This window comes from Hakea prostrata, chromosome 5 (genome assembly GCF_041222555.1).
Source record: "Hakea prostrata isolate BN-2017 chromosome 5, UWA_Hpros_2, whole genome shotgun sequence".
Taxonomy (NCBI): Eukaryota; Viridiplantae; Streptophyta; class Magnoliopsida; order Proteales; family Proteaceae; genus Hakea; species Hakea prostrata.
The window spans coordinates 9,707,353-9,719,920 of record NC_142604.1 but is presented as its reverse complement, the minus strand read 5'-3'; the positions used below and the strand labels follow the sequence as shown (position 1 = coordinate 9,719,920).

Genomic DNA, 12,568 nt, shown 5'->3' with positions numbered 1-12,568 from the left:
AGACTAAACATTTTTCCCTTTTTAAAGGGGTTGGTAATCAAATTCGGAAACGGGTAATTGACAACCAGAAAATTCTAAATAAAAAATGACAATCAACAATTAGTAATTGGATAGTTTATCGAATTGGATAATTATTGGATATTCGATAAAATTCGAGGTTCAAATTCAGATACCTTTTGTGAAATTTGGTTGGATATTGGAAAGGAATAGTAGTGTGTCCAAGCCTAATCCGATTCAACTTTTCATATCCAACTTATATAAATTACTAAAAAAATCCAATATACACAAAAAAAAGGGGGACAAAAAATCAAAATTTTCATGAAATCTTAAATGTGACTTGTTTGATTCAATAGGATGAAAAAATTAGCAAAAATTAGTAGTTTGTCTAAGGATGTGACATACTACTTTTTCCACCACATCTCTTTTCAAAGTTCTACATATTTAATGAAACTTAATGAAAAAAAATGAGGGAAATAACAAAAGTGAGATTCACATATAATTTTTTTTCCAGAAAATTCTTTCCTTTCAAATCTTGTTCCCCTATTTCACTTCATATGAATCTCACATATTTATTTTCCCTAATTTTTTTTGGTCCATCCCACTTGTGCAAACAAATGGTGTCTTAAGGTTAAGGGAGAGGTATGTGTTTACCTACGATATTTTCCACGATACACTTAGGGGTGGAATTCAAGTGAAAACCATCGGAAGTCCGACTCTTATTTATTCTGTCAATATCCAAAAATACTCTTTATCTGATGTGGTGAAAAAGTGCGAGGGGAACACATACCTCTTTGGTACTCCCCGACGGTATTATCACCACAAAATCGGTGGGCCCCACAGTTGAAAAATATTAAAAAAAAAAAACTCCCATCACCCACCTCTGGCCCCCTGTATTTTGGGGTGGAAAAACCGTCGAGGAGCACACGGGGTCGCAGATCCGGACTCTGGTTCACAAGTTGCATCGAATCAATTCATATGAGATAAAAAAAAAAGAATAAAAAATAAAAAATTCCCCCAATAACGTTCGCAGGACACAAGAATCCTTACGTCCCTCTAGTACTCTTCGGTCCATCAGCCGCCCCGGTCATGTAGAGAGAGACTGTCTGGGTGAGCGGTGAGCATGTGAAGGTTGGAAGCAAAGGAATTTTTCGAGGAAACTTCTGTTCAGAGCTCTTCTAGGGTTTCGAAATCTGGAGCAATTGTTGGGAGGAGAAATGTCTCCGCAACTCGACAAGCTTCCACTGGAGAACAGGCCTGGGATCCTTATGGTTGGATCACCCAACGTTGGCAAGCGAACACTGCTCTCCAGTTAGCACTCTGTCCTTCTTTCTCATTAGATTGTTTTTTTGCAGTTGCAAGAATTATAAATCCTCTCTGCTATTCTATTCCATCTAGGGCTTTAGGCTACACCTTTGGATGAAAACTTATCGTTAATTGCATCTACATTTGTGTTGACATTGAATTAATACTATACAATCATGTTTTCTTGGCACTTCTGCCTTGTTTCCTAATCGAGATACCTGGATGTTGATTTTGTTTATACTTATTAGGTCCTTGAACTATACTGTCAGACTGATTTGGCTGCAAAAAAGAGGAGACTCCTTAATCCCGCTTTAGCATGACTGTTTGCTAGTGTTTTCGTTTTATAAGATTTAGATAATCAATGGCAGTAGTTGGAAATACTGTCTTCGATGATTTGTTCCGAACTAACAACAATTGAGCAAAATTTGTAATAGTCGAAAGATTATGAAGGTTTGTTCCTCCAATTATGTCCGTTCTTCTAACCGGTCTAATGTAATTTACAAATGTCTAAGAGATTACAAAGATTGAGTTTGTTAGCGTCATCTAATTCTTATGTTTGGAGGAACCGCAGATTCGATATTTTTTCGATCATGCATATTAGCAGCAAGAAACATGTGCTTTCTTGTGCAATAATTTTTATATTATAATATTTCCATTTCTTAATGAAATTAAGAAACCTGCTCTTAATATTTTACATTTTGATTGTAGGGTTGCTTTCTGTTGATTTTGATGATGCCTGCGATTCATCCTCTGAAGTACTTAGCTATGGGTATGTTGAGACTAACTCTATAATAGAATCAAGCCTCCACCCAAGCGCACCCAGAGTTTAACAATCTGAATATGCCTTTCAGCCCTGAAGTATGTTTGGGTGAGATAAAAATAAGAAAAGGGATAAAAGTGGCTCCTGAAATTTAGTTAGTTCTGTGATTTTGATGAACAGGTGGACTATAACTACAAAGTACTATGATGCTGATGTTTCTGTATGGATGGCTCATCTCGATGATGATTTTTCGATTGGGAAGCTGCCAATTTCTAATCAGTTAGCTGCTTTGGTGATGGTTTTTGACATGAATGATGTTAGCCTTATATCCTTGTCCTTTCATTTTCTTTTTTCCTGAAGATATTATGTCAAGTTTTCCACTGTATACAGTGTCCCGTCTCCCCTAACCCAAAAGCGAAAGAAAAGCGAGTTGATATTAACTGTAACACTTATGTTGCTATTATTTTCAGCTATCATCCTTTGCTGTTCTCAAGGATTGGGTTTCTCATACCGATATCCAACAGTTTGATATATTACTATGCATTGGTAACAAGGCAGATCTTTTGGAGGGTCACCCTGCTCATGCTGAATATAGAAGACGACTGCAAAAGTATGGAGAGGCATCCAGTGATCCTCATCCTGAGTTCTTGGATTATGGAATTCTGGAAACTGAGGGAAGCAGCCTGTTGGGGGATGAAGAGCCCTCCTGGGAGGTTAGGAGATCATGTTTGGAATGGTGCAGTCAATACAACATCGAGTTCATTGAAGCTTGTGCATCCAATGTTTCATTTGACAAATGTGAGAGCCACTTATGCCCTCTTACCTTAGAGTTGCAACTTGCTTCTTTTTTTTTTTTTTTTTTTTTTTTTTTTTTGTTTTGGGGGGGGGGGGGGGTTATGACTTGAGCACTTCTGCTACATCTATCAACCTTGATTAAAAGTATTGATTCCTACTCCTGCTAGGTCTTTGTTATAAGCAAAGTGACAATTGCTAAAATTATTCATGCTTGAGAAAATTTCTCCTTCATTATTTTTCTAATATTAGTAGCAAGGTTCATACTCAGAAATTCTGTGGAACAGAAAAATGTCAGTTGGAGTTGCTGGTAATGACTGATGGTTTTGAGGCTCAAAATGGCCAACTTAATCACTGAAACTTCTAGATAATCTTATTTTAGATCCTTCAATATTGTGGAACCTTTGGATTGTTAGAAAACACAACCAAAATGGTATTTGGGCTCTGAAACCTAGGTTGGTAGTATCATTGTGCAATATTGTATATAAAATTTAGTACTAGAAGTAGATCACATGACCAAAACTACTTAAGGATGCTTTAAAATGAAAAATTAAAATGAAAATAGAATTAGAAACCATTTCAAGATTATCAAATCTTATACATGACTCATAAGTAAGATATGGAAGTTATTTGGCCTAGTATTACAAAAACTGAGGTTTTAAGGAAGTTACTCTCTTATGGAAAGGTACAGAGAAATGTAGGAAAGACCTTCCTATGATTTTTATTGACATAGAAAAGGCTTATGATAGAGTTCCTAGAGAGTTAATTTGGCATTTACTAGAGAAAAGAAGTGTTGCAAGTAAATTTGTGGACATAGTTAAGGATATGTATGATGGTTTAGTGACAAGTATAAGAACAGTGGGGGGACAAAATAATGAATTTTCAATTATAGTTGGGCTACATCAATAATCCACTTTAAGCACATATTTATTTGCACTTGTAATGGATGAATTAACCAAAGACATTCAAGACGAGGTCCCTTGGTGTATGCTTTTTGCTGATGATATTGTGTTGATAGATGAGACTTTATTGGGGATTAATACCAAGTTAGAATCATGGAGAGCAGCTTTGGAATCAATAGGCTTTAAATTAAATAGAAGAAAGATAGAATATCCAGTTTGTAACTTTAGTCATGATCGGGCAGACGATGAGGTGGTGAAACTTGATGAAAGGAGATTCCTCGAAGTGATTGTTTTAAGTACATAGGTTCCTTAAAGTGATTGTTTTAGGTACCTAGGTTCAAATAGATGATATAGAGGATAATGTTTCCCAAATAATTAAAATAGGGTGGATGAAGTGGAGAGGTGAGTCTGGGATCTTGTGTGATTGACGTATCCTAGTAAAGCTTAAAGAAAAATTCTATAGGATTGTCGTTCGATCAGCTATGATGTAGGGTGTAGAGTGTTGGACTGTTAAAAAGAATCATATTGATAAACTTAGTGTAATAGAAATGAGGATGCTAAGATGGATTAGTGACAAAACTAGGAAGTATAAGATATGGAATGATCATGTTAGAGTTGGTCTGTGAGTTGCTCTCATTATAAGGGTGTCAATACGGTACCGAAACCGTTTAAAACCGCACCGTACCATACCGATTCAAATTCGGTACGGTATGTACCGAAACCGTTTTTTGGAATTTTGTACGGTACGGTTATGTTTTAGACGGTATACCGTTGGTATGTACCGTATACCGTACCGAATTACCGAATACCGTTTTTAAGGGTAGTTTTGTAATTTTAGTTTAACCTTTGAACCCTAATAGGTGAATAACCAAGGTGTTAAAAGACTATAGTTGTAATAGATGGTTCTTCCATTTCTATAGATCTTAACCAATTAATCTCTAAACAACTTGTGCTAATTTTGGATTGTATTTATATTATTTGTTTCCCCACCAAACAAGTTGCCTATTTGCCTAATAACCATTAACCTCCTAGCAGCAAGAGCCAAGAAAGCATAGCGTTTCATTTGTATTTGCAATTTTCCAAGCATTTCAAGTATGAAATTTATATGGATGTTTCGTTATATATTGGAAGCCTAAAAAATGTTGTCTTGTATAGGAGAGAACAGACAAACATGTAGGCAACTTTGAATTCTAGAATAGCTAATGTTGTCTCCATTTTTTTGTCTCATTCATGTCCTTCAAGCTATCTTAAGGTATGTTTTCCCTGGCTGTTATTTGGCTTAATCAATCTCTTCTCTTTCTCATCTATTGGAGTGCCCTTCTAAATTAAGGTTCATTAGCAAAGTGATATGATTTTATACCGAATTCATACCATACCATATACCGAACTGTTCCATTTTTGTCGTACCGATTTCATACCGAAACCATACCGAACTGTTTTTAAAATACCGTTTTCATACTGTACCGAATTTATATGGTACGATACGGTTATGGTTGGACGGTTTGAAATGCGGTACCGTACAGTACCGTACCGTACCGTGTTGACACCCTTATCTCATTAGTGATAAGCTTCAAGAAACTCGTTTAAGGTGACACAACCACGTTCAATGGAGACTTATAAATGCCCTTGTACGGAGAAGTGATATAATCCAGATTGAAGGAACTAAAAGAGCTAGGGGCAAACTTAAGATAACCTTAAGAGAAGTGGTGAGAAAGGATATGCATAGCTTACGCCTTGTATCTAACATGGCCACAAACAAAACTGATTGGAAGGCTAGAATCCATGTAGCTGACCACATTTAATTGGGACAAGGCTTATTGTTGTTGTTGTACTCTTTTTGGAGTCAAAACTAGAAATATTAACTCAATTGGAACCATGCATTAAATAAAATGGTTTAAGATGGTCAAAATTTCACCTTTAACTGTGATATTTCAGCTGAAACAGGGTAAAATCCAGGTATCACAGCTGATATCTATTTGACAAAGTTGGAACTGAAGATTTCATGAAACTTGGTCGTTTTGACCAAAATTTTGAATTTTGAATGGTAATAGCTGGAAATGATTGTCTTGTGTTGCTTAGTCTTGTTGTTTTTGAATGTTCAATCACTAATAGATGATATATTGTAGATCTTATGGGAAAATAAATCTTCGTTTGCGACCTTATTAAAGTATAAGATATAGTCTGTAATCAATTATTCATTTAACAAAACCATTTAGGTGTATTGTTATATCTCCTCTATTTGGTGCATGGCTGATTTCTTTTCCTTTTCAAATAGTTGTTCTTAAAAAGAAGGAAAGTATAAATGGACATCCACAGGCACATCTGCACATCTCTAGTCGACAAAGTATTATCTCACCTTTCCTTAAAAGGGGGAGTTGCAAGTTAGACTTAACTAGTGAACCATGTTCCATGTAATCAGCCAGGGTCGTTGCTGAGGCTATGGGAATATATACATACAGCATGTGTTATTTTTGTATTCACATGATAATATTAAACTTTCATTTCATCTTTTTCCCCGAAATTCTCCACTTAAATTTTTCTCTTCCCCCAAACTATAAAGTTATTAGAACAAGGTTCCCATACTATTTTATTGTGTGTTAATCTTACCTTTCTTTTTTCTTCTTTTGATGAGGTTATACTCAATTATCCATTCATAACTTTAAAGGAGATTAAAAGGAAAAAAAGTTGTTCTTATCAGGTTTATCAGTTGACGGTGATTTACAAGGAGTCGAGCGTTTGTTTGGTGCACTGTCTGCTCATATGTGGCCTGGAATGGTCCTTAAATCTGGCAATAAGATAGTTGAACCATCTCTGCCTGATAAAGAAGGTTTCATCTTCCGGAATATTTCTTTACCTTATGCCCTTATTCAGATATCTTCCTGATATTTATTTATTTATTTATTTTTTCTCTTGTGGGGTTCCCTGGTCCAGAATTATCTGAAGAAGAATCTGATTATGAGGTAGAATATGAAATCTTATCAGCTGGTTCAGCGGAACCATGGGATGGAACAGATGAAGTATGGGTCAGTGCAAGTGGTCAAACTGCAACTACAGAAACAGGTAGTTCAAGTGCTGCTCCAGAGACTAAGGACGTCAGCCAGGAGCATACAACTAATGGCAGTGCAGAAATGCTGCTACCATCTGCCTCTCAAACTCCTTCAGAGAGAAGCATGGCGGTACCTGAAGCGATTGAAGCTGACAAAGCAACAGATCCAGTTGAAGGTGTCCATTTAGGGCTTGAGGAATTGGAACAGTTGATGTCTGAAATAGGGATCATTCGTGACAGCTTGAGATTGATGCCAGACTTTCAGAGAAGGGAGATGGCTGCAAAGCTGGCAATGAAAATGGCAACCTTGTTTGGTGATGACAGTGATAATGAAGGGAATTTAGACTTATGATTAGATCCCCTGGTAACCTAAGTAATTAGGATCCCCGTCTTCGGGTCCAAAGAAGTTGACCATCGTGAGTTAGGGAGAAGTGATTGGGTCAGTATGGCTAATGTTCTACATTGTCTGCCCACCTCTCCTTTGGCTATCTAATGGTGCCTGTATGTAGGTAAGCCTCAATTGTGCTCTTCGTCCAGCTTATGAGGATTACATCTAGAGGATGGAACAAAGTTTCTATCTTGCTCTCAGCCTGCCAAAATTGTTGATGGAGTTTCTATATGCAGGCGGTGATAACTAGGGGTTGTTTTCCAGTTATTGTTGGTTCTGCGACTCTACACCTCGTTTCACTAGGCCATGGCTGGGATTTGCCATGGAGACGCAGCTGCAGCATGGCCATATAGGTGTGTGTTGGGTGATTTGTATCTTATTTCAGTTTTGATTTTTGTTGGAACAGGGGAAATAAACTTTTTTTTTTGGGAGTGGAAAAGGCAAGACAAGACAATTGGGACAGATTGCAATAGTGCATTGGATATAAAGCCCTGAAAAAATTAATGATTTTGTAATGTGCCCATCGGTCATGTGTTTGTGTTTAGGTCAGTATTCGGGCCTGCTTATGCTTTACATAATTGTTCTATTAGGTTTTTCAGATCTTTTCCAACCCTTCCCGACTTCAAAAACCAATATGTCTGAATTTGAGAAGCATGTCCTCATTTCTCCAGGTGTGCTCGGCTATGCTTTGTTTTTCCTTGCCTTGCATGGATTATGTGTAGGTCGGTTCCTTCTGGTTTTTGATGATTTACGTACACCTTCTATTAGTGATTGCAATGGCTAGCAGAAACTGGAATTATTGCTTTTATCAACTCATGTACAAGTAGCAAGCCTACTCCTGCAACACAATCTGGGTTTCTTTTTCTTCCCGGGTTATGATCTGTTACCTTCCCAAATCCAAGTGATGTACCAAACGCTTGCTGAAATATGCAATGTCTTTGTGTTCGTTAAGCACAGAGCAGGTTATGAGGCATCAAATCTGGGAGAACCGGAAGGTGTTTTGTGATCAACACCTCCACTTGTGCGTATTGCTTGGCAGTTTCTACCGTGACCAAATTAGAGCCACTTCAATGTGGTTTATTTCCTCTCTAATGATACAGATCTGACTAAAACAATTTATGATTGGGACAATGTCCACAAAAACAGGGAAAATCTTCAAAGGATATTATCAGTTTGCTCTACCCATACTGCTAATTCTACCAGCTTCAGATGCCATACGTATGTGACTCGCCCTTATACGTCTTAGGGATCCTCGCATTAGTCAAAATCCATTAATCTAATCTGATCGTAAACAATGACAGAAACCCAGGTCAGGTAATCTCAAGGTTACACATTAATGAAGAGGAGATCCTGAGCACGAGGCAACATTAGCAAAATAAATAGAGAAAACAACCTCCGGAAAGGCTACCCATTCTGAAGTTTGATTGAAGTCCAAAAATTATACTGAGAAAACCAAAACACAAACTGTTCCAAATGAATACAACTCTCTACAACTTTAGACAACACTACAGTAGCAAACAATATAATGTTTGCATCTATTTACAAAGCCAGCCTTTCCCTGTGCTTAGTTGGATTTTTCTGCTCGGGCTTCAAAACTGTTAGTTTCATCTACGAATGATCAACTCATACAGATGTTCAGCAGCTCTTGCATGCAGCTGATATCAAGATAGTCCCAAATGTACCTCACAGTTTCTGTAGCTCCTAAGATGGGGTGTTGGATTCCAAGGAATTGGGAGCCCTGTCTGACTTGGGAGGAAGGGAAACACCATCTTGATTAGCGGATGGATTATGATCTAGCTGTTCATGAGATTTGGAAAATGACTTGAATGGTCTTTCAAAATCTCTGGCACTAGCTGGATCAATCGCCAATTTATTGAGTTTTTGCTCCTACAAAACCACATGAAATAAGTTGCCTCGAAAAGAAAACCTTACGATTGGGTTTGTGCAAGTGACTGGAACGATGAATAATAGAACACAACAACCATTAAATTAATAATATCACATATATCCAGCATCAAATCCTGTGGATGAAGAGATTCTCTCTTCACCACGAGTTATTAGGAACTGGGTCATATTCTATTTTTAAGGACCTGAAATAGGACAAAAGCATATTGAACAACTTTCTAAAGAGGGAAGAGAAATGGACCATTTAAAATAAATGTAGAAAGTATGTGCAAAAGCTAATAAGGTAGGGGCAGTGAAATGGGAAGAGGGTTAGCAATAACATATATAATAAACAAAAGCATACAAACAGATTAGCATCTGAGGACAGTGGATCCTAACAGGTAAAAGTTTGTAGTAAGGATCAATACTGCTTGCGATAAGAGACTAGATGTAAAGGTAAAATGACTAAGGTGTTGGATAGCTTTAGACTTTGGAATACAGGTTTTGAATTAATAGAACTAGAGCAGGCATCACAGGAGGAAAAGATCCAAAAAATGACATGGTCGATGATTTTACTGCAGATGGAGATTGTCAAGATAATTAGGGTTTATGCACACAAGTAGAACTGGTAGAATGCAGTTACAATTTTGGTAACACACGGATTGATTAGAAGGTTAAAAGATTATTATAATGGATGATCAAAACAGACATTTTTTGGGAGAGGTTGTAGAGGCCTAGAGGGTATGAAGGGATATATGGAGGCTATGGATTGGAAGAAAGGAATGAGGGGTTTAAACTCCCTTTAAGACATCATGGAGAGACCATGAAGACTATCAAGACTTTGATGCACATATTGTCCAAATACTCTCTACAAAATGCTCAATGCTTAACAGTTGACATAAAAAGAAGAAATAAACCTGAATGATAAGAAAAACTTACACCCTGTAGAGCTTCTAGCTTTTTTTGCAATGCATCATGCTCAGCCTGAATCCGGAATGGGACTCCATGCTTTTGATACACATTGTTTTGTGCCAATTCCTCATCAATATCACTGACAGTTGTTGCAAATGGATGATTTGCTGGAATCCATCTAACTGTGTCCGGGTCAACATCTGGGGGCATTGAATCCCCTTCCTTCAAAAATATCGTCGGTCTCTTCCATTGATATGCTCTCGACCTCCGTTTCTGATGGCTAGATTGTTCCTCTTCTGTAAGAGTCACGGGTGCTAAACGATACACCTTTCCACACATCTCAACAGACGAATTACTCTTACTTATCTTCACGAACGGGTTATTGAAAGGATCCTCATACTTGAGAGGTTTTGAACTGTAAGCATCCAAATATACAAGTATGACAACAGTTTTAAAAGAAGTACGTGATGATTTCAGTTTAGAATTACAATCCCAGCATTACACATGCCAGTTTCTTACACCAAAACTTTAACCAGAATATCATAATAAAAGGGTAAGCTCATCATGTTTAACATGGTGGAGTAATTTGATGCATGATTCATAAAAAAAGTGATTGGCAACAAATGGCGGTTAGAGAACATACATGCCTCTTCTATCAGACCTCAACTGGCCTCGTTTGACAAGATCAGCTACAGAGCCACGTTGATTGTGCCTAGACTTGGAAGCTGTATATTGTTTGACAGCAATAACAAGAAATACAATTGCGAGACAAAACCCAACAAGGAAATTAGTGTCATGCCGCCTTTTCATCTGTGACATAGAAATACTTAACAATGTGAGCATTACAACAAACAACAACAAAATTAAAGCAAGGCTATACTGGCAATGTCTATGAAGATAGATCATTAAAAAAAGATATTAAACCGCCATACCAAGAAAATAACCGGAGGAAGAGATTTTATAGCTCCTCCCAAATTACTGAATGAGTCATTAGAATTCATGACATTCCTCTCCACCAGAGATTTTATGGCTATTGGGAAACTCCTGAATGAATCCTTAAAGTCCACAATATTTCTGTCCCCCTTGTCCCCAGAACTCGTCGAACTGCAAAACACTCGAATCGCAAGATAGTGTTCTCTTTTCGGAGGGTTCCAATTCATAGAACTTCCAAAATTAAGCTGTACTGCGGGTCCGAATTCTACTGCATTTCTAGAATTCCGATTCCTCGAAGCCCATGATGCAGGCTACAAAGGAAAAATTTCCAGTTTCAATATTTTAAGAAGATAATAACACACAACATAGTCAAAATGTGAGAAGAAAATTGGCGAATAAGAATACCTGGAAAGTGATAGCATGAAATTGAAGAGTCGAAATCGATGCCATTGTTGCGCAGAGATCATTCGGCTAAAAACAGAATTAGGGTTTGACGGCTTGAGAATATCGAAACATCCATGAACGATACAACTGAAGATTTCCCCTTCTCCTGATTGTCGCTCCTGCGACGAGAACTCATCCACTTTCAGGTTGTGTTTGTTTGGCAAGAATTGAACCTAAATGTTTCAGGTGTTATTCACTATTTCATCACAGCCATCCAAACGGAACCTAAATAACTGGGCCTTTAAACCTTTTACTAGTGGGCTGAACTTGGGCTCGCTGATAAAACCCAGACCGTAGGGCTTGGGCTTGGGAGAAGGCCATGCATTCAACGGAACCTAAATAACTGGGCCTTTACACCTTTTGCTAGTGGGCTGAACTTGGGCTCGCTGATAAAACCCAGACCGTAGGGCTTGGGCTTGGGAGAAGGCCATGCATTCAACGGAACCTAACTGACTGGGCCTTTACACCTTTAGCTAGTGGGCTGAACTTGGGCTCGCTGATAAAACCCAGACCGTAGGGCTTGGGCTTGGGAGAAGGCCATGCATTCAACGGAACCTAAATAACTGGGCCTTTACACCTTTTGCTAGTAGGGCTTGGGCTTGGGAGAAGGCCATGCATTTTACACCTTTTTCTAATGGGCTGAACTTGGGCTCCTTGATAAAACCCAGACTGTAGGGCTTGGACTTGGGCTTGGGCTTGGGCTTGGGAGAAGGCTATACATTCAACGGTAATATTGGGTCGAGCGTTTTATTTTTCCTACGCAGAACTATTTCCATGCATTCATCCGTAATCGTTTTCTTCACTTACCCTCATTAAAATAAAATAAAATAAAATAAAATAAAAAAGTCTATCTTCCTCTAATGTGAGTGAAAGATTTTACTATTTGGAATCCAAAATGACAAGAATACAAGGGTAAAATTAATTTTTTATATTATTTCTTTTCTAAATGAAGAAAATATTGTCTTTTAGCTTCTTAATTCTAAAATGATAAAATATACATTAAACATTCAACCATTTATTAATACTGCTGGAACTGAGGGGACAATAATGATTTCATAAAGAACATAATCATATAGTAATTAAGCTATAATTATGGGGGGCAGTAATTATCTCTATGATTTAAATATATTATGGTGTTTTATCCCTGGTCTCTAAGAGTTTCAACTTTGACCTCATATTATGAGACATTGATCTTTGCTGAGGCT

General features: G+C 37.6%; 2 protein-coding genes across 3 annotated transcripts; one reads left to right on the top strand and one right to left on the bottom strand.

The window, feature by feature from the left end:
- Nucleotides 1–1,035: 1,035 nt before the first annotated feature.
- LOC149014997 (GTP binding protein) lies at nt 1,036–8,037 on the top strand. Of its 2 annotated transcripts, XR_016173431.1 has the most exons (7): nt 1,036–1,308; nt 2,011–2,071; nt 2,243–2,378; nt 2,533–2,860; nt 6,455–6,583; nt 6,688–7,311; nt 7,427–8,037. XR_016173431.1 is itself a non-coding variant. In XM_089155448.1 (6 exons), exons 1-6 carry the CDS (start codon nt 1,215–1,217, stop codon nt 7,152–7,154), a joined length of 1,215 nt encoding a protein of 404 aa, XP_089011574.1. In that variant the 5' UTR covers nt 1,036–1,214; the 3' UTR covers nt 7,155–8,037. The 2 variants fall into 2 exon arrangements, 1 of the variants encoding a protein (XP_089011574.1); XM_089155448.1 differs by having other exon boundaries at nt 6,688–8,037.
- Nucleotides 8,038–8,556: 519 nt separating this feature from the next.
- On the bottom strand, nt 8,557–11,519 carry MCD1 (multiple chloroplast division site 1). Its single transcript, XM_089155450.1, has 5 exons — nt 11,325–11,519; nt 10,919–11,230; nt 10,630–10,796; nt 10,014–10,401; nt 8,557–9,077 (listed from the first exon to the last, which is right to left on the bottom strand). Exons 1-5 carry the CDS (start codon nt 11,367–11,369, stop codon nt 8,892–8,894), a joined length of 1,098 nt encoding a protein of 365 aa, XP_089011576.1. The 5' UTR covers nt 11,370–11,519; the 3' UTR covers nt 8,557–8,891.
- Nucleotides 11,520–12,568: the final 1,049 nt, after the last annotated feature.